At 39.1% G+C, this 26192-nt stretch overlaps 2 protein-coding genes across 3 annotated transcripts in view; one reads left to right on the forward strand and one right to left on the reverse strand.

The window, feature by feature from the left end:
* The window catches only part of LOC125225871, an 84757-nt gene extending 68731 nt beyond the window's left edge, over nucleotides 1–16026 (reverse strand). For both annotated transcript variants that reach the window (XR_007177037.1, XM_048129748.1), the window contains exon 1: nucleotides 15252–16026. Coding sequence is in view for 1 of the 2 variants with exons in the window: in XM_048129748.1 (XP_047985705.1) it covers nucleotides 15252–16025 (774 nt within the window). In the remaining variant the exon portion in view is untranslated. The remainder of the gene's footprint in view (nucleotides 1–15251) is intronic.
* A 3389-nt stretch (nucleotides 16027–19415) lies between these two features.
* LOC125225559 lies at nucleotides 19416–20570 on the forward strand. The gene is made up of 2 exons (XM_048129317.1): nucleotides 19416–19533; nucleotides 20305–20570. The coding sequence occupies exons 1-2, from the start codon at nucleotides 19416–19418 to the stop codon at nucleotides 20568–20570; spliced, it is 384 nt and encodes a 127-aa protein (XP_047985274.1).
* The last annotated feature ends 5622 nt before the right edge of the window (nucleotides 20571–26192 follow it).

Here is a 26192-nt window from a genome sequence, read left to right on the forward strand (position 1 = left end):
ATTTTGGATATTTTAACTAGGGCTCCCGGTCGTGACCGTGTATCGTGAACACGTAGCCGTACGCACGTTGCCGTGATACACGGCAACGGATTTCTGGTTCGTTCGTCACGTGAAAATAAATCACGTGAAATTAGGGTTCGTACGTTCGTAGATCCGTACGTACGTACGTACGAATTCACGTGACACGCCCGTTCGGTCCGCCAGCGGCGTTTCATAAGAGAAGATAAGATCGGATGCAATCTCTATAAGTTATGAATAAAAATGTAGGTATCGTGAGGTTATATCTTAATTACTTTTGAATTAAGAGTTATAATCAATACTGCGATTTTTCAAATATTAATATGTAAGTAATAAATAAATATAACCAAATAAACGATCCGGGGTTTCCAATAGGCTTTATTTAAAAGTGGTTATTAAAATACCAACGATATGGGTAGGTAACCTTTTGTAAGGGTAACTGCTAGATTTGGTAACCGTTTCAGATAAAGTTTCCTTCCAGTCATTTGAGTTTTTTACTCTATCCAAAGGTTTTCAACAGTTATAATTCTAAATTCGACTTATTATTAAATAACCACTGTTAGCATTGTCTCTACGCTACAACCGACGCTTCGAGTACAAATTCAAAAAATGCTTATATTTTCACTAAAATATTACTTTTATGTTTAGTAAAATGGCATATACCATGACTATACCTTATCCTCTGTTAAGCTTATCTGTTGAGTGGTTGTGGTTGAAAAATACCATGCGTTAACGTGGTAATATGGGCTTAACCGTGCACCGTGATACCTTTGAATCTGCTTATTATGTGTCTGCAATGTTCGTTGATAAAAACTCTCTAGTTACCCTCTGATTAATTAGATTTAATAGGTAGATAAGTATCCACGGTACCATTCAATTATTGATGCAAGGAGTAAGAAATTTGTCAATTTAGTATAAAAATTAAGAATGTACCGATGGGATGACATCTACGGAAACGTAATTTTAACACATACCTAGTTCATAATTATGTTATACATTTTACGCCAACTTACTTAACTGTTATAGCCACCATTTAATTAGGTAATTACGTTATATAGTAATAAGATTGATGGTAGTAAAAAAAAGTCTACTTTAAGAGTGTTCAAGGCGCATTCATTTTATTAAGATGTAAACACTGTTTTATGACTGATACATTGTTTCAAAAATAATAATTAATATAAAAAAGGAGATACCTATTCGCTTATCTTGTAAACATGGAGGACATATAAAAAATCTAGTAAATAAACAGGGACTTAATCGCGTATAACTACATATTAAACTGACCTCCATGAGACATGAGACTGACTGATATAATAACTAAGCCATTTATTACTGATTGCTTAATAGGCACTGCTTAATAAAGTGAGCTTCGTTATACTATTTACATGCAAATAACTTTAAAATTATTTTTTCATGGTATTTAAACAGACCTTTGCTGCTTTCATTTACTTATTATGGATTACACCTATTTAAAAAATTAACTTACTCGTTTGATGTCGTAACAGTAACAGCAGATTTTAAATGAACTGACGTCAAATGCCTCGCGATAGATCCTGTAGTACCATGACGACACGGAAACTCATTGTTTGTCCGATCCTTGCAGAGACTACATAAAGTTGAATCTCCGACTCTGGTGGCATATCTCCACACCAAACTTTTCTTCGTTGTTAAGAGTTTCAAACATTAACAGTAACAATACAAAAACTTAACAAAACAACAAGACAATAACTTTTAAATTCACCGCTAAAGTAAAATGTTAAGGCCTTCAAGTGTTGATTAACTGGGATCTTACAAGTGACTAATTGAAATAAACTAAAATTCTGAACTGCCCCATCAAGATTAAATAAAAAAAATCCTAAAATGTAAAAATAACACATCGCTCACTTCACTCAGCTTCACGTACAAAAGGCTGCTCGTAAATTTTACTGTCTTTATTACCACGTGGTGGAACTGCACTTAATATTTGCAAAATACCACCACAGTAAGATAACTGAGCTCGTTCGTCAAACAATACAGTGCTTTAAAGGAATATACTATCTAAAAGTATTATTTAATGTACCGAAACTGATAAGAACTGCAGCTGTCATTTTTTTTGTCTTAGCCGTGGCCCCGCGCACATGTGTGCATATTTTTTTGCCTGGAGTATAATAGTCATCATAAACTTGCTCTTTTGTTCACCTACACTGCTGTTTGTCTTGTTTACATTTAAGATTACGTTATATTCTTACATAGTAGCAAGCTTAAATATTAATTAATTAAAGCCACTTGGTAGGTAAATCACTTTATATAAAAACCTTTTTAATTTTCATACATAATAAATGAAAGAACAAATGTGAAAACCTTAAGCATAACATAATAATGCTTAACCAGAAATATATGGCTAAGCGTCGTGTTGCTGAATTTCATCAGAACTATTGTCCCGGATCCGTAAGTTCACATTTTTGACACATTTGTTTTGAAGTATGTTGCGATGTGGCTAAGACGTATCGTTTGCCAAATCTAACGATTAATTTCGAATTGGTTGAATCGATTAGGCCCTATGGACAAGGAGGCGCTTAAACAAATATACGATTTCTATCAACTTACTGAAATGTCATTTGAATCGAAATTACACTCTGCCACAGCACTAGTTTAAAAATAAAAATTAATGATAAATGGTTTAATAAGTAAATCTTGCGTTATAAATTAATATCGTAAAATACTTACTAACGAAGATCCGCAAAAATGTAACATGTTTTAGATTATGTTTAAAGTAAGCGAAATATTATTTTTCTACTCGTCGACTGTAATCTGTCAATTAGGACACCACAGACTAAACTATAAGTGATAAATTTTCAGTGTTGGATACTCTATGGCAGTTCTGACTCAACTATAGTAATATAAATGTACTTAATCTCATTATAGTTGACTTTAAGTTAACTGTAATAATTTCAAAAATATAACATCATACAATTTATATACTAATTTGCGATACCTGGCAAATTTTTCTTCATCTGAAATACATTTTTTTTTATTTGTCGCGTTATCGGCCAATCAGAGACCGTTGTTACAAACAATTGGTTGCTAGGTAATTCGATGTTGATACAAATGTGAACGACGCTATTAACATTAATTTAAACTTGCATGAATGATGATATTTCCGTCCATTGATGATGAAGATGATGACTCGTAGAAAAAGTATTGTATAAAATAGTGATATAATTAAATTTTTCACTCTCGTACCGTACTATTAGGCCACTCAGCAAAGCTTCGTGGCCTAAACATCGTACTCGACTGAAAAGCTTTGTATTATATCGCGATTGTATAAAATACTATTTTAAGTACTTGATTTTTTTAAGCATTATTACAGGATTTTACGTTTTGTGGACGCTGTCATGTGTGAAAAAGAGGTTCTTACACTTCTTACAGCTCTGGGACAATAGTTACTCCATACTATACTAAACTGTCACCACATACAGTTTTAAGTTAGTGTCGAGTATTTGAGGATTCTGACGGCACATGTCAAAAAATAAACAATATTAAGACGTAACGTAACACAGGTTGACATTTACCATACAGGTATATAGTGTATAAGGCATCGGACAGTTTGCTAGTTTTAATTTCAATAAAATCGGAAACAGAATAACGCCATAAATCACTTAATCTTCTCTTATAAAATAAACTCCCCAGCCGCGTCTGTCTGTGTGTTCGTGATAAACTCAAAAACTACTGAACGGGTTTTCATATGGTTTTCACTTATGAATAGAGTAATTCTTGAGGAAAGTTTAGGTATATAATTTGTTAAAGTTTTGTTTGAATTGGTTGAAATATGACGATATTTTCTAATCGAGTTGGACAAAATCCCGCTGGCTGAGAGCTTTAATCGAAAACGCTGCCGAAACCGTTTGAGCTATATCAAAATAATGTATTGGAAAATTGTGTCTCTCTAATAGGTCTACAAAAAAGTCCGCGGTGGCATATGTCTATCTTTTACGGATAACTTATTATAACAATTTTTATCATAATCCCCGTGCGTAGCCGGGGAGGGCCGCTAGTTATATGTATTGTATAAAAATCGAAGCAAAACAAATATAAGTTTAATTCATAGGTAAAAAAACTTTCGTCCAGTATTAAGTATAGGTATTAAGTGATAATTCAATAATAGTCATGATTTGGTTTTCTCCCGGGCGAGTTGAATCTACAAAACGTACGATAAGTACCCAACGGAACCGCCACCCGAAGCTCTGCACACGAACTTAGGCGGCGGCGTGTCACGGCCCGCGGCGTGTCACGTGAATCCGGGCGCTAAGGCAAGTACGTACGTACGTGCGTACGAGGTACGTACCTTGCCGTGTTCGTGAAATTCGTGATCTTAGTACCGCCGGTGTTAAGATCACGTAGCTACGGTTCGGCGTGAATCACGTGTATCCAGAGCCCTAATTTTAACCCCATTGCACAACAACAGGGGAGAAAATATCTTTTCCACCTCATTAGATTTTAAAATCGTTGTATTTATCGTGATCAGCGACCCGATAAACCATAAAAACGATACCCATATTGTGTTTTTGACTTTACCTCCTTTAGGGGTCAAATTTTCAAAAAACCTGAAACATGTATTTAGTCATATGTCTTTAGGAATCCTCCTGTGAAGTTGTCCCTGTCCCTGTCCCTGTCCCTGTCAAATTATCATGCTAGGAGGTGAACTTTGAAAAATCCTTTCTTAGTGCTCCTCTTATGAATCCTCCTAGGAATCCTCCTGTGAAGTTTAGTATAAAATAGTCAAACTAATCTTGTTTCCCCATACAAACTTTGAACCCCCATTTGAGCCCTTTAGCAGGCGAATTTAAAAAAAATCCTTTCTTAGTGCTCCTCTACACTATATAAGGAACCTACGTGCCAAATTTGACATCTCTAGGACCAGCGGTTTCGGCTGTGCGTTGATATGTCAGTCAGTCAGTCAATATCTTCTTTTATATATATTTTTGATATTTAAACCCCATTGCACCACAACAGGGGAGAAGGTATTTCACTTCCGCCTCGTTAGATTTTAAAAACGTTGTATTTATCCTGATCAGCGACCCGATAAACCATAAAAACGATACCCATATTGATTTTTTGACTTTATTACCCCCTTTTCACCCTTTTAGGGGTTAAATTTTCAAAAAACCCGAAACACGTATTCAGTCATATGTCTTAAGGAATCTTCCTGTGAAGTTTCGAATAAAATAGTCAAACTAATCTTGTTTCCCCATACAAACTTTGAACGCCCATTTGACCCCCTTAGGAGGTGAATTTTGGAAAATCCTTTCTTAGTGCTCCTCTACACTACATAAGGAACCTACGTGCCAAATTTGAAATCTCTAGGACCAGCGGTTTCGGCTGTGCGTTGATATGTCAGTCAGTCAGTCAATATCTTCTTTTATATATATTTTTGATATTTAAACCCCATTGCACCACAACAGGGGAGAAGGTATTTCACTTCCGCCTCGTTAGATTTTAAAAACGTTGTATTTATCGTGATCAGCGACCCGATAAATCATAAAAACGATACCCATATTGATTTTTTGACTTTATCACCCCCTTTTCACCCTTTTAGGGATTAAATTTTCAAAAAACCTGAAACACGTATTCAGTCATATGTCTTAAGGAATCTTCCTGTGAAGTTTCGAATAAAATAGTCAAACTAATCTTGTTTCCCCATACAAACTTTGAACCCCCATTTGACCCCCTTAGGAGGTGAATTTTGGAAAATCCTTTCTTAGTGCTCCTCTACACTACATAAGGAACCTACGTGCCAAATTTGAAATCTCTAGGACCAGCGGTTTCGGCTGTGCGTTGATATGTCAGTCAGTCAGTCAGTCAGTCAGTCAGTCAGTCAGTCAGCTTCTTCTTTTATATATTTAGATAATAGTACATTACTACAGAGGCCGGGACAAATGGGGTTGCTGGCCGAAGACATATAGACTAGGATAGGTCTGAGGCGGGCAACCCCATTTCCCGCCGAGGTATGTATAGTGCTTTTCTCAAACATGGTATGAAATAAATAAAGTCTACTGAAAATAGTAACTTTGGATGGCTGTATCTCCTAAACGGTGCGTCGTAGCGCAAAAATAATCGAATTTTCGTTCCCCTTTAATACTCCGTATACGCTCTCTTCGCAATTAAGGAGTTGAAAGAAAACTAAATCTTTACTTTTACTGTTTACTTGCCACTCTGACATCTGTCAATAAGAATTACCTATAGTTAAATTATGCCACGCAATGGCATCAGTGCCATTGTTACAAAAAAGCATTTTTGTCATCATAAACGATAATAATGTGTTGTTTATTTTTTTTAATCGCAATATTTCTGAAACTAGACGAGAAAGTTTAGTCGGCCGACATTTTAGTCCAGAAATGTGATCGGAAATATGCTAGTCAAATTATTCGGTTTCATTTCATCATGTTATGACGTGTGTGTCTATTGTATAAAATCATCATCATCATCACAGGCCTTTGCGTCTATTGCAGACGATTTACACATTGCTGCTTCGACAACGGGTTTGGTGACTGTGGAGGCCGATTCGCGAGCGGCACGACCTGCCACATTTTTGGCAGAGGAAACTCATACCACCTGAGGTTCTAGTCTCGGTTTGCTTTCTGCGACACCTTTTACTATCTAAAGCATTAAACCAGGCTTCGTCGCATAGCCTTCTCCTACTAAGTTTCAGTGCCACTCTTGGCAAAAAAAGGTTGAAAGAAATCCAAATTGTGACATGGCAGTGACAGGTTGCCCTGAAACTTAGTAGTTCATGTGCTCTGCCGATCCCTTTATGGGATACAGGCGTGATTATATGTATGTATGTAAGTATGTAGTAGTATTTCATAGTCTGTAGGCACGGCAAGAGTGTTAGTGAGGTGAACCCTTCTGGCATCGATCCTGTTATCTGATCGTCCTCGGCAGGTGACCCACTTCGCCTGGCCGCTGCCAGACACAGACTATTACGACATTATATGTACGTACCTATATGGCTATCGTATATTTAATTTATTAAGGAAACTGCAGAATTGTGTGTCATTCTCATTTAACATCGCGTTTAGGTATCGCATTCAAGTTCTATATAAGTTCAGGGCTAACTATAATACTAGTTCTTTGTCCATATAACGGTCATTCTTTAAAAATATGTCTGCGGTATCATTCCCCTGGTCTATTATATTTCAATACATTTTATATATAGGCCAGAGGAATGAGACAGCAGACATATTTTCAAAGAATGACCCATAAGTGTAACGATTTTCTGCAATCTAAAGATCTTTGGAATCGGACTTCTGAGCAAATATCTGCCGCCACTATCGCTAAAGTTATAGTACTTTTGGGTTTTGTCTGTACACCATTTACATGGTACTGCTGAGTACAAACCGTCTCCTTGATTTATTGTACACTCGACACTCGTGCCAAGTTAATGTACACGTTGTGTATTAATTAACGTTTTAATTAATCCGAATCCCGTGGAACGAGGACGCATTTATGTAAACTTAATCTCGTGTTAAGCGTTCTCAGATGTTGCCCGACCTAATTTACATTATTATAACAGCCGCACTACGCACTACTAAGTGGCGGCCTGGGGTAAGTCATAGTCATAGTACTTTATTCATAAACAATATAGCATAAAATCTGAACATATTAAATATATAGTACATGAAAAGAAAGTGGAACAAAAAACACTTCCGAATCTAGGTATAACTATACAAACAGAATATTCAAAGAAAAACAATACTTAAAACTACACAAAAACAGACAAATCGACACTTAAAACATATTAAAATCAAATATTTCCTCCTTTCCGCGGTGAAAATTTCTGCTAGGCAATACTCAGAGCAAAAAGAAACCTACCTTTATATTAGGTACTTTACTAGTAATCAATTTTAGGCAAGCCGGTGGGAATCGGCTTGTATGGACCAGCCGCTGCTGCGCACTACAGAATAAATAAGTCCTAAGAGCCTGGGGTTCGCTTTGACTACTAATCCCAAGATTTGGCGTAGGCACTAGTTTTACGAAAGCGAGTGCCATCTGGCCTTCCAACCCGAAGGGTAACTAGGCCTTGTTGGGAATTAGTCGGTTTTTATGTTTAATTTAGTTTTATAGTAGGTAATGTTAGATTTAAATGCATGTTAGTTATAAGATGTAATGTTTTGAAAAGAAGTTGCCCGCCGAGTTTCTTGCCGGTCCCATAGTGGATACCCCCCTCCCAACTGAGGGGGGACTGAAATCTTCTCGAGGCTGAGGCGTAGGGTTAGAGCCGGCGTAGCTTTATTTGACGTTCATATGCGCATTGTAATATATTTAACAAATTAATATTATCGAAAATAAGATGTCATATATTAAACAAAAAAATGACGAGCACCACCAGTGGTGAAGGCCGGATTCGAACCGGCGTCTTTAGCAATCCGGGCCAAACGCCATCACCCCTAGGCCACCTCGCCACAGCGGAAGCCGTCGAAATTTCTCTTCTATATGTAGCACCTACTGCTTGTAGTAGTGTGATTTATTTAGATTTAAATAAATCAAACATTTTATATAGTAGTGTGACTACATAAAAAACACAAATCAGAATATTTGTTAAAAATAATTTGATTTGTTCCCATAGTTGCGTATAGATGGCAGCACCAGTCTCTCTAGCTATATCGCAAACCTGTAAAGGTTTCGTATAGGAGGTGCAAGCACCTACTGCTTGCCCTTAGAGTTGGTCAAAGACGCCTAGTCTTACAAAGATGACATATAGAAGAGAAATTTCGACGGCTTCCGCTGTGGCGAGGTGGCCTAGGGGTGATGGCGTTTGGCCCGGATTGCTAAAAGACGCCGGTTCGAATCCGGCCTTCACCACTGGTGGTGCTCGTCATTTTTTCTTTAATATATGACATCTTATTTTCGATTTTTAATTTATATATAGTAGTGTGACTACATAAAAAACACAAATCAAAATATTTGTTAAAATAATTTGATTTGTTCCCGTAGTTGCGTAAATTAATATTATATTAATTAGTATTTTTAAGTCAGTTTTACATGTACCGAGGTCTTTTGAATAAACACTTATATTATTTAAGGATCAACATACAATCACGCCTATGTCCCATGAAGGGGTAGGCAGAGCACATGAAACTACTCAGGTTTCAGTGCCACTCTTGGCAAATAAGGGGTTGAAAGAAAACGAAACTGTGACATTAAGGATCAAGAATTAATCAAACAACTCTAAATCATCTGAAAACAAGGACACATTACGTAACCTTCAATCTCGGCAGTATTAAGCTATCTCAGACAGCTGCCTGACCTACATAGTGGTAACAGGTTGTCCTGGGAAACCTTCGCGACTTTACTTTTACAGACTTTTAATACAATTTACGGCTGTTTGTCACTGACGCAATCTTATTACGTAATAATAAAACCGGCCAAGAACGTGTCGGGCCACGCTCAGTGTAGGGTTTCGTAGTTATCCGTATTTTTCTCAAAAACTACTGAACCTATCAAGTTCAAAACAATTTTCCTAGAAAGTCTTTATAAAGTTCTACTTTTGTGATTTTTTTTACATTTTTTAAACATATGGTTTAAAAGTTAGAGGGGGGGGCTTTTTTTCCCTTTAGGAGCGATTATTTCCGAAAATATTAATATTATCAAAAAACGATCTTAGTAAACCCTTATTCATTTTTAAATACCTATCCAACAATATATCACACATTGGGGTTGGAATGAAAAAAAATATCAGCCTCCACTTTACATGTAGGGGGGGGGGGGGGGGGTACCCTAATAAAACATTTTTTCCATTTTTTATTGTTGCACTTTGTTGGCGTGATTGATATACATATTGGTACCAAATTTCAGCTTTCTAGTGCTTACGGTTACTGAGATTATCCGCGGACGGACGGACGGACGGACAGACAGACATGGCGAAACTATAAGGGTTCCTAGTTGACTACGGAACCCTAAAAATTTACTATAATTAAAAAATCTTTCTGTTGACAAAATTGATTGTTTTCTATGTATTGAAGTATTTTTATATTATCTTATACAGAATGTCCCTAAAACCAACGCCAAAATGGAAAGGGGTGATAGAACTGGGGGGTTACCATGACGTGCTAAAGCCGTTCAGTTTAGGTTGAGAGAGAGGGACGGAGCTATGTAACTGCTATAGCTGTGTCCCTTTTTCTCAGCCTAAACTGAACGTCTTTAGTACGTCATGGTAACCCCCCTGATAGGACATCTCATTCGCTATCACATGGAAAATTAAACTACAGAAATAAAACTCTTTATTTACATGAACATATTTACGTAATTATATAAGAAACTAAGACTAAACTTAAAAGCTAGCTAATGTCTAAAATAGGCCCTTGAGACATTTTACCAAGGATACTGGCGACATTTCCTTGCTGTATCGCAATGCTGATATGTTGTGTGAGAAAGTCGCCAGCTCATCGGTCACCATCAGTTACCTCAACCAGACGCTTCGCGATTTCTGTGAACAACTTGTTCGCGCTGGGACCCCATGGACCTAGAGTTTCTACGCCAAAAGGTACAAAATAGTACATTGCGATTCAAGTGCGTAAAAAAGAAAGTTCGAAACGAGTGGCGATAAAATAAAACACGACCGAAGGGAGTGTTTTAAATCGACACGAGTTACGAATTTCCTTTTCGCACGTGTATCGTACGACGTTTTTTAGTACAGATGCCCTCCGAAGTTTCGAACTGACATATAATGAACCACTTCTCGCACTTGTGCGTAAAAAAATACCATCTGTACTGAAAAGGTATGCTTTGCCACGACTTTTGTATTTATTACGTTTCAAAATTTCGGCACTTTCTGCCGTTGCGCCCGCTTTCTTGGTCCGTTGGAGGTGAGACGGTGCCAGATGTAAGTGAATTTGACCTTAATGGAAATTTTGTCATGTTTTTTGAGATATTGGCCGTTTATTAAAACTCGTGGTTAATAAAACGTAAAGAAAATAGTAAAAGAGTGTGTATCGTGTCTTGTGTTGTGGGTACTATTTAATACACCGTGTTTTTTTGTTTTCCGTGAAATTAGACACGCAGTTAGGTTCATCATCAGGAACCCTGTATATCGCTTTTTGTTAAATAAAAAAAACGTTTCCATACGTGAGAGGACCTTAATCATAAAATTAAAGTCATTGTCAAGTGTTTCACGACACATGGCAAAACAAATAACATTAGGAAGTGGTAAGGGATGCCACACATGTGTTCAGTATTTTTTTTTAATAATTCGATAACCGTAAGAGTTAAGACGCTAATTTCTTAGAGAAATTTATTGCTGTTTGAGCCTGAACTCAATTGTCTAAATAAAACAGTATAAAATATTACCATTTCTTTTAATGGAATTTAAATTACAGGTTTTTGTCTAGGACACGCGACAGAGAGAGTTTTCGATTAGTAAAAAAGGGACGCTGGTGACGCGCACCGTGCTTTTATAGTGTCGCGACGGGGGAAACCGCGGCGCTTCAGTCTTCATTCCTATTGGTCCGGCAGGTCGAGGCTCTGGCCGCTGCTCATTGGATCAGCGGGGTGACCGGAGGTTGGCTATCCTGTCTGTGTTGCCAGTCAGGGCGTTAACATACTCCGGGGCGCTGAAAGACTCTCTTTCAGGATTCTTGTTGTGACGAGAGCGGGCATATTCTGTTCAGCGCACGCTTGATCACCCCTCTAGCGGTATTGATGTCTGCCACGCGAGGTACGCCATCCTTCCCGTGGTATAGTTTGACGACTCTGCCCATGCGCCAGAGCAACGGCGGTAAGCCCTCCTCCTTGATGAGTACTACTTCTCCCAGTTGTAGGTCACGTTGCCTCTCGCGCCATTTGTAGCGTTGCTGTTGTAGAGACACGTACTCGGCCGACCAGCGCTTCCAGAAGTGTTGCCGTAGCTGCTCCAGCCTCAGGTAGCGGTCCAGGCGGTGCGGGTTGCGGTCGTCGAGCGGCGGGCCCGGCAGCGACGTGAGCGGCCTAAAAATGAGAAAGTGCCCGGGAGTAAGGGGTGTAAAGTCTAAGGGGGAGGGAGAGAGTGGACAGAGAGGCCTACTGTTTAATATTGCCTCCACTTGGCTAAAAAGGGATGCAATTTCTTCAAAGGTGAGATGGGTGTTACCCAAAACTCTTTTAAGATGAAATTTGGCGCTCCTTATACCGGCCTCGACGTATCCGTTGAAATTTGGCGCGTAAGCTGGTGCGAATTTAAATTTAATTCCTTGACCAGCTGCAAATTCAGACAAGTCACTTTTATATAACTTAAAAAAATCATTAATTTCTTTAGCTGCAGCTACAAAGTTTCTGCCATTATCGCAAAACAATTCAGCAGGTCTGCCGCGCCTAGCGATAAACCTGCGTAGAGCTAGCACAAATGCATCTTTAGATAAGTCGCTCACAGCTTCTATATGAACACATTTATATCTTAAGCATATAAACAGACACAAGTAACATTTGGTGATTTTACATCCACGCCCCCGGCGATCTGTTATTAAATAGGGCCCTGCCATGTCTACAGCTGTTGACGTGAATGGAAAATCAGCCTTAATTCGCTGCGCTGGTAAATTTCCCATAATATTTTTTAAAGTTTGGCCAGCGATACGTTTACAGGTGACACAATTGTGGGCCGTGCTTCGTGCCAAATTCCTGCCTCCGATCGGCCATATCTCGTCTCGTACTGAGGCTAGCAATGACTGTGGCCCGGCATGTAAGAGACGTACATGTTCATGTGTAAAGATGAGTTTAGTTAGTGTGTGTTTAGCACGTAACAACATTGGATGCTTCTGATCGTAAGTACAATCTGAAGCATCCAGCCTCCCGCCTACTCTCAAGAGGCCTTGAGAGTCGATGAACGGGGCCAGGGTTAGTATGTGTGACTTGGGACTCAACCTGTGACCTTTGCGAAGCGTTTCAAGCTCTGCAGAGAATGACTCCTGCTGTGCAAGTTTAATTAAAGTGTGAACTGCGCCTGTAAGCTCCTGTGCTGAAAGTGTACCAGTTAATTTAGGCCCACGGGGCTTACAGTTATTTATGAAACGACGCACATAGGCCATAGTACGTTGTAGTTCTGTGTATTTTGAAAATCTGTCAAAATCTATAATAGATGAGGTTTCTGTGTTAGTAGTGAGCATTGATGTTACTTTAGTTTCAGGTAAGACCTCCGGCTCTACAGCGTTTAATTCTGGCCATTCATTCTCAGGCTTTAATAGAAACTCGGGGCCTTCCCACCACAGAGCTGTCCCTGAGACATGTTGTGGATCCACACCACGAGTTGCAAGATCACTTGGATTTTGTTTTGTAGGTACATGTCTCCAGGTGGCTCCGGGAGCAAGGCTGTCTATAGCTGCTACCCTGTTGGCCACAAAAGTTTTAAGCTTTGATCTGTCTGTTTTTAGCCAAGCCAGGCAGCAGCTAGAGTCAGTCCAGAATATTGTGCGAGAGACAGGACGTCTCCAGGCTCGTACTACGGCTGCATATGTTTGGGCTGCTAACAAGCACCCGGCCAATTCAAGTCTAGGAATAGATGTGCGACGGATTGGAGCAATTCTGTCCCTCGCACACAGCAAATGTACTTTCTGTTCACCGGATTCAGAAATAGATTTAACATAAATGCAGGCTGCATATGCAGTCTCCGCAGCGTCAGAAAAACAGTGTAACTCTATTGTGCAGGTTGCCTCACATACCTCACCTGCTTGTATACGAAGCAGCTCTATTTCAGAGTCTGCGTCTGTTAATAAGTCATCACAGTAAAAGTCATTTTGTATAATAGTCCTAACTAAAGGATCCTTGCTTTCAGCCCCTAACTGCCACAAACATCGTGCTGCTAGCCAGCTCGATGAAGCAAAGCCGTACGTAACGGTATTTAAAGTTAGTGAGCGTATGGGTAAGTGCTCATCCTCGCGCCATAGAATAACTTGTAGGTTTCTATCTATTTCATTCATCATTATTTGCCTGTACTGTTTTTCTATGTCACCAGATAGCACATACTTGTACTGTCGGAATCTAAGCAATATGTCAAACAGTGGGCTTTGTATGTTAGGGCCTACAAGCTGAATATCATTTATTGAATACCCAGAAGAGGTGGGACAGCTAGCGTGAAAGACTGTGCGCATGCGTGTAGATTCACTCTCCTTCATCACGGGGTGATGCGGGAGGTGATTAGCTTTGTAACATCGCTCAGACTCCGACAGATGCCCTAAGTCTCTATATTCATTTATGAAATCAACATACATTGATTTTAGTTCAGGTTGGTTACTAAAACGTTTCTCTAAACTGAATAAACGCTTTTTAGCTATGTTAAATGAGTTGCCTAAGCAGTCCGGCGAGTCCTTTAAAGGCAAGCGCACAACGAATCTGCCGTCAGATTGGCGGTAAGTGTTTTCAACAAAGTGTTGGTTTATAGGGTGAGACTCGAACTCACTCCCATTTTTGATGGAGTCCGTTTCAGACGGTAGCTCCTCTGTTTCCCAAAATTTGGTCATTTGGGCCGACAGATCAGAGAGACAGAGGTGGCTGCGCGTGTTCCCTGTATGTAAATGAGCCGAGGCTCCCTCTACCGGTCCCGCTATTAACCACCCTAGTTTAGATGGGATTAGGAAGGTGCGCTTGCTCGTTGGCAATCTTTTTGCAGCACCTGTCACAATAGTCCAAAACATTTCCACTCCCAACAGCATATCTATTTGGGATGGAACGTTAAATGTTGGGTCAGCAAGCTGCACAGAGGCAGGTAAGTTAAGGTGACTAATGTCTACATAGTTTTGTGGAAAGCGGCTAGTTACTTGATCTAAAACTAGAAAGTCAATTTTGGCATTAAAATCACTGAGTTTAGATTGAATATGAGCTGCACAAAGCACAGGTTGATAGGTCAGAGGCGTATTTCCTATTCCTGTCACATTTGAGGCAGTTAGAGGCTGACAATCAAGATTTAGTTTTTGTCTCAAATTATGAGATAGATAATTAGACTGTGAACAACTGTCTACAAGACATTTAACTGTCTCCTTTTTGTTGTTAATAGGGTTGATCACTTCAATTAGAGCTGTTGAGAGCAATGACTCGCTAGTGCTAATTAAAGTGCTAGCAGTGAGGGTGTTTTGCACCGCTGCACTGTCAGAGGTTAGCATAGTCGAGGAGCAAGCCACATCCGACCTAGCACTATTTGCAGGTTCGGCTGTTTGTTCCGTGCTGGCTCCAGGTGGAGAAGTGTTGAGTGTTTGTGTGGTGTGTAAGTATGTATTGTGACGTCTCTTACATACCCGGCAACCGTTCAGCTTGCACTGACGGGTCTCATGGTCCGGTCGGAGGCAGACATGGCACAGCTTCAGACGTGACGCCTGCGACCAGCGCTCGTCGACTGACATCTTTTTAAAGGCTGGGCAGTCGTACACTCTGTGATCACCATGGCACACGATGCACGGCCGACCCTTGTGGTCATCTTGTTTCTCTGAAATCACGAATGTTTTTATGTTTTTATCATGTTTAAATGAAGTTTTATTGGCCACAGGCTCTGGCTTGTGGTTAGATTGTTTTTCTCTCCTAGAGCGATACAGATTTTCTAAGATGTCTGCACGATTACTAAGAAATCCCCTAAAGTCATCGAGTGATGGCCACTCTTTGAGAGTGTTCCTATGTTCTTCCCATTTTGCATTAGTATTGACGTCTAACTTAGCCGTCAATAGGTGAACTAAAATTGTATCCCAGTGCTCTGTCGGTTGACCTAATGTCTTTAGGGCCCGGAGATTTTTAACTACATGATCATTAAGGAACCTTAAGGCCTTATCCGATTCTCGCTGTATAGGTTCTAAATTAAATAGAGAATTTAAATGGTTAGTAATCAGCTGTCTTTTATTACTGAACCTGTCACACAAAATTTTCCAGGCTTCAGTATAATTGTTAGCGGAGACTTCTAAGTTTGCTATCACTCTGGCCGCATCCCCTTCAAGATAAGAGCTCAGATAATGGAATTTATGAATAGGTTTAATGTGATCATTATTGTGAATTAAAGATTCATAAAGGTCCTTAAATTCCATCCACTTACAGTCCCGGTCACTTAAATAGAACCACATACCTTTACAGATATATGAGTTAATTTTTCCAATAAATAAATATAATAGTCTCAGTTTTTAATACTCAGTGACGTGTACTATTTAAATATTATATTGTAGAACATTTCCCTGTTACATTATTTATGTATGGCATTAATGTATAGAAGTATGTCGATTTTGGTCGGTCACATGAATAGAACCACTAGCTTATTTTTCTAAAATAAAACGACAAACAATTATGAAAAGTGTATTAATATTTAGTATTTTTTCCATTATTTCTAATTACTTCAAAAAGTCGACTGGGCATTGAATCATACAACGACTGAAGGTAGTGTCGAGGTATCGCCGACCACTCTTTCATTAAAGCCGATCTCAGAGCTTCTTTATTGTCAAATTGTGTTCCATCTGCGTACAATTTTCTCGTTAGCCATCCCCATACATTTTCCATAATATTAAGATCGGGTGATACGGAAGGCCACTCAAGAATTTCGATATTATTATCCACGAACCATTTTTTCACAGGCTTCGCCGTGTGAATAGGTGCATTATCATGCTGAAATATAAAGTGACGATCTTTTAATTTTGATTTTATAATTGTCTTCTGTCGTTCTAGTAGTTTAATGTATTTTTCTGCATTTTGTTTACCTTCAAGCAAAACTAGGTCCAGCACACCCTCACTACAGATAGCACCCCACACCATTATACTTCCTAAAGCGCTGTGTCGTCTGGACAAATACCTTTCTTCTTTCCGAATATCATGAAAATAATATGCATAGCCATCTGGACCATCCAAATTAAACTTCTTTTCGTCAGTAAATATTACTTTGTACCATTCTAATTTCCATGTCATATGCTGTCGTGCAAATTCTAAACGCAAGGAATAATGTCGGTGATTTAAAGCAGGTCGATTCTTAATTTTCAGACGTTTCACTAACGAGCACTTGTTTATGATCCGTCGCACTGTACGGACAGATGCTTGCGTGCCCACCTTTTGTGCTATTTGACGAGCAGTTAGAGAAGAATTAGATGCTTCACGAAGTATGCGCCGTCTTTCTTTTTCTGTTGTGGCTCGTTTTGTTCTTCCTTTATATCGCTTACCATAATTTTCTGGATCTTCTAAATACTTCATGATCACATGATGCGATCTACCCAGTCGTCGAGCTATTTCACGCAATGGATAATGTTCTTCTTTTAATGTTCCAATTCTTATAATTTCTTCTGGAGTTAACTTCTTCCCACGTCCCTATTCAAGTGACCGGGACTGTATAATATGAACCATCAAATTTAGAGATTTTAATTTGAGGAAGCTTGAAGCCGAGATGCTCAGAATGACAGCCGTTCGATGAACATGTTCTGACAGAAGTCTCTGGAGAGGGTTTTTGAGCTTGAGAGCGTTCAAGAATACACTGAGCTGCAGCTATAGCATTATTGATATGGGTTTCATTGTTGTCCCGTTCTGCAAGTTCAGTGTCTAAATTTTCAAAATTAGCAACTTCGATTGAAGTTTGCAGCTCGTCAAGTCGCGTGGATAACTCTATAACTTTGTTTAATCTTAAGGTCAGCTCATTGAATTTAACACCTGATAACACTTCATCATCTGAAATTTTGTCTAAGTAAATGCGGAATTTGGAAACTTGACCTTTAATCGATCCGCGTTTAGTACGCAATTCTGCTAGAAGAGCCTCCTTTTAGCTGCCTCAGCCATGTTGAATTATGTTTTTAACTGGGCTAGCAAACAAGTCAAATACAATTTTAAAAATAAAATGTCAAGTTTAAAGTTATCCACGTTAGAAATAAAATGTGAAAACAGCTTACGCGCCTTTTAAACTTCAACAGCTAGGCCGAGGTGTGTTGCGGCAGCAGTCCCTTGGACAACTTGCCACGTGGTGGCAGGTATGGGCGTGGCACTACAGATGTGGCACGCGATACGCACTGCGACGGTTGTCCACGGAATCCACTGAAATTGTGCAAACGAAACTGTGCATAAGCGAACACAAACCAAGATGCAAGCAGGCGCGATGTTAGAATAGAACCACTGCGTCAGCGTAATTAGAAAGAAATAGATACAGTTGAGTTTAAATTCACCTTTTTTAAAGAAGAAAGCAGTGCCTTTGATTGCAAATGAACTTATCACCTTACGTTTTTATCACAAAATAAGGATGGCATATGCAATTTTTATTAAACTTTAAACGAAACTCAATTTTTAAATTAAAAGTATGGAAAGAACAATGCACTTTACTGTTTTAAGCAGAAAAAACTCGAAATGCAGTATGCGTTAAGCTATGCTATAGCAACGTTTATGTGCCAGCGTGGCTTTTGAGGTTAACGTCACACTGACAATTTGCAGATGCGTTCTGAAACTAAAACACAAATGAAGGCAATAATACGCAGCGAGCTCTCTCCTAATTTTAGATTGATGGGGAACTAGTGAAATTTGAATTTAAAGTAAGGTTGTCAAGTCAGTACGGGTAAAGGTCAAATAGAGGTTAAGTTGTTTACGAGTTCAAAGTTGAGTAAGTAGGTAGATATATAAATTGATGTTAGCTAAGTTGGGTTGGAATGAATTTAAATTTAAGGTTTGTAAATTGGAAAATGAATTTAAATTGGAAAAAAGACTAGGGCTAATTAAGAAATTGGGGGAAACAGAATTAGGTGGGTATGGGCACTTCTCCTTAAAAACTCGCCAGCCGCCACACGCTGCCGCCGGATGCCGCGCCTTCGACGCTCGTCAGGTTTTTCTTTGTTCGCCGCAGCTGTCCCCCAGGAGACTTCGGGAACTTGATATTCGGCTGGCGGCGATGTCCCTTTTCTGGCTTGCGACGTCTTCTTCTGCTCCAGGCCCAACCCGTTCCGCCCGTTGTCAAGATGGTTCCTCTCTCCGCACGTTGTCTACGGTGCCAAAATGTTTGAGTGGCTATGGAATTTAAAAAGGTTTTTGTCTCAGAGAGTTTTCGATTCTCTCGCGCACTTTTATAGTGTCCTGTCTATTGGTCCGGCAGGTCGGTCGCCATTGGAAAATGCTATCCTGTTTGAGCCTGAACTCAATTGTTTAAATAAAACAGTAAAAAATATTACCATTTCTTTTAATGGAAAATTTTAAATTACAGGTTTTTCGCTCTCTAGACGCCAATGAGATCGGACGTGTTAATTACGATTTTTAATTATTCGCGAGCATAATCTTGCATTTTCTCGTGCGCTATCTGGGTCAATACTCGGCCATCGCGTTTTTTGTAGCTGCATTAAAACAATGCCGAAGTAAGAAAAGTGATTAAAATGTCGGTGAATAGTCCATTTAATCGAAGTGGACTAACGCCTCGTAGCCCGCCCTCAACCCCCACGCCGCAGCCTATCCCGCCAGCGCCCGCACCCGCAATTATGAAAGAGGATGAAGCCCCCGAAGAGCCTCCGAAGGTCATCGCCACGAGTGATATCAAATCTTGGCTTAGAAAAATAGAATTAAGCCTGCAGGACATCAACCAAACAGCTTCGGAAGGTAAGCTAAACATTGACCAGAAGCTCAGAATTAGCTCTATGTGTCGCAACGTGACTCATTACGCCTCACAAATGGCAATTGAGTACCAATCTCTAAAAGCCCATGCAACCCAAGCCTATCAGTCGCGTCAAGCACACCAAGAAAAAACGGACCTAGTGCAACGCATCCAAGATCTACAGAGGACGATAGAGGAATCCAGCCGACCAGCTCATGGCCCAGTTTCTTTTGCCGATGCCCTGAAAAAACCTGGAATGAGGTATGTCCAACCGCCTAATATAAACTCAGTCGCAATTTACCCTGTGGACAGATTGAAGTCGAGCGAGGAGACAAAATCCCTTGTCCAAAAAATCATCCGGCCTGACGAAATGAAACTGCACGTGAGAGGGCTACGCAAAATAAAAAATGGTGGGGTAGTCATAAGCACTGATTCAAAAGAAGACATCCTAAAATTGAAACAGTCATCACAGCTTACGACCTCTGGACTGACCGTTGACGAGCCATTAAAACGTAAGCCCAGAATTGTTATAATTGGAGTTCCATCGGAAATGCACGAAAACGATGTCCTGAAGTGCATTTTCAAACAAAACTTAGTCGATAAGATACAGGACTGGACGCTCGAGAAATTTATGACCGCCACGAGACTTAGTCACAAATCCGGGAAAAAAGATTCCGAGTCCTGTAATTACATAATTGAGGTTCCTGGAGTGATCCGCAAGGCCCTAATTAAAAATAACAGAGTTTTTGTGAATTGGTCATCGTGTCCTGTCAGAGATTTCACATTGGTAACCCGCTGCTTTAAATGCCAGCTCTACAACCATGCTGCAAAGACCTGTAAAATGGACTGCAACATCTGCGGACATTGCGGCGAAGCGGGGCACACAATCAAAGAATGCCCGAAAAAGGACGCCCCTCCGAAGTGTGCAACCTGCTCGCACTTCAGGAAACCGAGCGACCACCAAACAGGCGACCCCGATTGCCCAGCGAGACAAATGGCCGAGAAAAGGTTTATAAACTCTATAGACTATGAGGGCGCCTGAGAGCGTCACTTTTAACTTATTTTTAGCACTTTTTGTTAAATTAGTTTATTCTAAACATGAATTATAGGATATTGTCTGACCTAGATAATTTTTCTGTATCAGAGTCTAAAATATGCGATGTCGACACTTGCAAACAACATATTCGTCTCTGCCGGAACCCACTAACGATTTTAACTCAAAATATTCGCAGTATTTCAAAGAATTTTGATAATTTTACTGTATTTCTACAAAGACTCGATATTACATGTGACATCATTGTTTTAACGGAATGTTGGCTCAGTCCGCACACTAACCTACCGAATATGCCAGGTTACACAACATACAGCAGCAAGGTAAATTATAATCAAAATGACGGTGTAGTTGTCTATACAAAAAATAATTTAAAGATCACAGTTGAGGAACCCGTTCTACTAGATTGCAACCGACTTTTAATTAAAATTGGATCAGAAACTGCAATACTAGCCTTATATAGACCACCATCCTTCAGAAATATCAACAATTTTATCGAGTCGCTAGATGAAAATTTAAGTACATTAACGTCCTTTAAAAATATAATATTGATAGGCGATATAAACATCAACATTCTAAATGAAAATGGAGAAACGACTTCAACAGCGCAGAGCTACCTTAACCTGTGCTCTTTTCATGGTTTACTCCCAGCGCACACGTTTCCTACGCATCACAGCGGATCCTGCTTAGACCATACTATAGTAAAATCGAATTTCTCAGCTTTAGCAATTGTAACTAACTCTACAGTAACTGATCACAGTGCTGCTCTACTAACCCTCTATTATAAGTCACGTAATGCATGCAAGCGGCCGCAATTTGTCACTAAATTAAATATAAACAAACTGGAGGATGATTTGCGACATATTGACTTTGACCCTGTTTACAATTCTGCTGATGCAGAAAATAGCATGTTGTACTTTATTAAAAATGTGCAACAAGCTATATTAGATAACACCAGAAAAACACGTATAAGTAGTAAGAATTTCAACATAAAACCGTGGATTACCCCTGGACTTCTTCGATCTATGAGACACAGGGATAAATTACATTTGAAAGCCAAAGCGCACCCGGAAAACCTTATATTACAAATATCGTATAAAAGATATCGTAATTTTTGTAACAACCTACTAAAAAAGGTAAAAGCCAATTACGACAAAACACAGCTGGAAACTGCAGGAAAAAACAGTAAACTAGTATGGAAATATATTAAAAACGTAACATATACAGCAAAACAACGTGAGTCATCGGCATGCTTGTTGCAAACAGGCTCGTCAGAGTTTTCGGCTGCTAATTACGCAAATGAGTTCTTCGTAAATATAGGGAAAAATCTAGCAGAAAAAGTCCAAGGCCCGTTTCCGTCCACCACACACTCCCACTCGAGTACAAATAAATCCTCTAACTCTTTCGTGTTGTTAAACACGGATGAGGCTGAAGTTGAAAGGATTATCATGAGCCTGAAAAACGATAGCGCAGTTGGTTGGGATGGCATATCGAATAAAATACTAAAATGTTTCAGACACATCCTAGTCCCCCCATTAGCGTTCATTTTCCAAATGTGCATCTCTGAAGGAATATTTCCTAAATGTCTAAAAAAGTCCATTATAATTCCGGTTCATAAATCTGGTAGCAAATTTCAAGTGACCAATTACAGACCCATCTCCATTTTACCGGCCACATCTAAAATTCTGGAAAAAATTATTAATAATAGACTTGTTCAATACCTAGAGAAGCAGGCTCTATTAGCAAAGACGCAATTTGGCTTTAGAGCCAATTTATCAACCGCAGATGCTGTACACGAACTAACGGACTACTTAGTTCAGGAACTAGATAAGGGTAATAAGACAATCGGTATCTTCTTGGACCTTGCAAAAGCATTTGACACCGTTTCTACTGCAATCTTACTGCACAAGCTTGAATTACTTGGTATAAGGGGCACACAAAACAAATTAATCGCGAGCTACTTAGACGAAAGAACCCAATGTGTAAAAATAGATAACATTATCAGCTCCGACTTAAAAAACACAGTTTTTGGTTTACCACAAGGAAGCGTTTTGGCCTCTACCCTATTTTTGGTTTATATTAATGACTTATGCAATCTAAACTTAGACTGTGGCAAAATTATTTCATACGCAGATGATACTGCCCTACTTTTTTCCGCAAAGTCAACAAATGAGGTACACGAGCATGCCCAGCACGGATTTAATATTGTAACTAACTGGCTAAAACTTCACCTACTAACATTGAACTCTGACAAAACGAATTTTATAAGTTTTGCCATGCGGAAATCCTACCCGATTCCCAATAATCTAAAACTCTACGCACATACTTGTGAGGATACGACAAACAACCATTGTTTATGCCCGTCTATAGCCTGTACAGATAAAATCAAGTATCTAGGAGTGATGATTGATGAAACCCTCTCTTTTAAAAATCATATTGAAGTACTGTGTAATAGAGTTAGGAAATTAATTTATGTATTCAAGAAACTTCGTTCTATCAGTGATCACAACTTAATCAAGCAAGTTTACTTTGCCCTGTGTCAATCGATATTAACATATTGCATTTCATCTTGGGGTGGCACAGCTAAAACCACTCTATTAAACTTAGAAAGAGCCCAGCGAGCGGTGCTAAAAGTAGCTACTTCCCGACCTTTTTTATACCCTACAGATCTTCTTTATCAATCATGTCAAGTACTAACTGTTCGTCAATTGTTTATTTTAAGCGCAACATTAAAGCAGCATGGCCGAATATCCTTCAACACAGATTATAATAACAAAAGGCGGAAAGATATCGTTTGTATTCAAACCGTACATAGAAAACACGTTTTCTCATCTAGATTTTTCGTCTTTCTGGGGCCATTTCTGTACAACAGGTTAAATGCAAAATTAGACTTATATCCACTTAGCTATGTTTGTTGTAAAAGTGCTCTACGACGAGGCCTGCAAAATATGACGTACGATGATACAGAAAAGTTACTTATGGTCGTAAAATAATTACCTATTGAATATACAATGAATATATATGTAATGTAATAGTTCGGAATCTACGAAAATAAGTCTTGTGTTTATTTTCTTATAAGTTTTATTTTAGTGAATAATTAAAAATAAATCACTAATTTAGTCCTTCCTCTGCCTGAAACACAGGAACTATCCTAGCTCAGGCATTTGTATAAAACATCTCTTATATGTATAACAATTCTTAGCCTTTAAGAACAATCACTGTACAATTATGTTTTTATTAATAAATTATTTGTATTTGTATTTGTATTTGTATTTAAATTCTTACCTACATTAACAAACGGACCGCACGCGAGCAGCCAACATTGAATTTTTCCCCTCACTAGCTCGGAAACACGTGTTTTGTCCTTTAATACCAGCGGGTAAAAACGCATTTTATCCACTAGTGCTTTAAAATTGATAAAAGTAGGTGAATCTAGTAATAAAGATCATTTACAACCTGTGGAACTACTGGAAGCAGTGATAAAAGAAAATCTTGCAGTACAAAAGGCGGACTTATGCTTTAAGGCATTCTCTACTATGTTGATCTTTCTTTTATGCGGGGGGCTTCGCCCCCCGAGCCCTCCTTTATATGCTCTTAAGGGTCTCAAGAAAACCCTAACCCAACTTATTTTAAATACTACGTTGATCTTTCTTTTATGCGGGGGCTTCGCCCCCGAGCCTCCCCCCCCTTTATTTACTCTAAACGGTCACAAGAAAACCCTAACCCAACTTATTTTAAATACTACGTTGATCTTTCTTTTTTGCGGGGGGCTTCGATCGCCCCTGAGCCCCCCTTTATTTGCTCTTAAGGGTCTCAAGAAAACCCTATCCCAACTTCTTTTAAATACTACTTTGATCTTTTTAGTAGTTCCAGTTCATATCTTCCGGCTCCATCATCAGACCTTGAAACCTAATCGTAGTCAAAGTTCATTACAAGACTTTTCTAAGAAACCCAAAAACTACTATGATACGATGTTCTATCATGTAGTTCCAGTTCATATCTTCCGGCTCCATCATCAGACCTTGAAACCTAATCGTAGTCAAAGTTCATTACAAGACTTTTCTAAGAAACGCAAAAACAGCTATGATACGATGTTACATCATGTAGTTCCAGTTCATATCTTCCGGCTTCATCATCAGACCTTGAAACCTTATCGTAGTCAAAGTTCATTTCAAGACTTTTCTAAGAAACCCAAAAACTGCTATGATACGATGTTTCATCACGTAGTTCCAGTTCATATCTTCCGGCTCCATCATCAGACCTTGAATCCTAATCGTAGTCAAAGTTCATTACAAGACTTTTCTAAGAAACCCAAAAACAGCTATGATACGATGTTCCATCATGTAGTTCCAGTTCATATCTTCCGGCTCCATCATCAGATCAGTTCAACAGTACCATATTATTGTACTGTCATCAGAACTACATACAGCTGCCAATTATCATTACGCTACGATCCTTGGAAGATGGTTAAATTAGCCTCCGTAGATTCCATTACATAGTTAGTTACATACACGACGACCTAATAAAAGCGTGTTAATATTAATATTAGCGCCATCTAGCTGAGCCCTTCTTTTGTGTGGTACTGAGGTAAGTACGTTTTATTCTTAGACTTTATCTGTCTATACGGAGTTATATATGTCTTTGACTAGAAGTATAGGTACTCTAATGAGTATTATTGTATTTAGCGCCGTCTCTCGGCAAAATTTACTAAGTAATTTACGCGACTTGAGACTTGTGCGAACCTTTAGGCATGGAAAGTCACATGAAAAGTTGTCGAAACTAATAATAGATGGCGCTGCATTTGAATTTCTTGACTGATAACTCTAATACTAAATTGAATATACTCTAAGGTAGAGCAGAGTCTAATACCTCCGCTTTACAAAAGACCGCAATCAAGTAGCACTAGACTTTACTCATTGTTGTGTTCCTGCCGGTGAGTAAGGCAGCCAGAGCTCAACGAGGGTGCGGTACTCCTTCCTTCCTTCCCCCTCCTTCCTTCAGTCGTCGGCACCCAGGCCCCTTCTAAGTACAGGTTTGTACAAGTTTCTAATGAGTCGAGTCGGCAACGCACATGTGCCACTCCTTGAGTGGCAGGCGTCCATATGTAACAGTCACCGCTTTCCATCAGGCGGACCGTATGCATGTTTGCCACCTACGTGGTACAAAAAAAAACTCTCGACGAATTCACCTTAAACATTAAAAACTAAATCAAAATCGATTGATTCGTTCGGGAGCTATGATGCCAGACAGACATGTCAAGCGTCAAACCTATTATTATTATAATATTTTTGCGTTGGTGGTTAAAAACAAGAAACCTCCTTCAAAACTATAATAAAACACAACTTTCTATGAAAATCGGTAAAGTGCGAGTCGGATTTCGACATTTCCATAGAAAAAGGTCATGAGCGCCTGACTACACTAGATTTGTACTTTAAAGATTTTGCGTATATTTTGGAAACTATAAGAGATAGAGCAAATAGACTTCAGATTTTGGTTGTCGGTGGCACAATTTTTTTGTTTTCGTATATATACACCATTTTTTGGACCTATTAGGGCAATATTATGGTCAGTGCAGTTCTAAACAGTCGTAAGCGCCTCTTTTTTAGTAGGAAC

This window comes from Leguminivora glycinivorella, chromosome 4 (assembly GCF_023078275.1).
Source record: "Leguminivora glycinivorella isolate SPB_JAAS2020 chromosome 4, LegGlyc_1.1, whole genome shotgun sequence".
Lineage (NCBI taxonomy): Eukaryota > Metazoa > Arthropoda > Insecta > Lepidoptera > Tortricidae > Leguminivora > Leguminivora glycinivorella.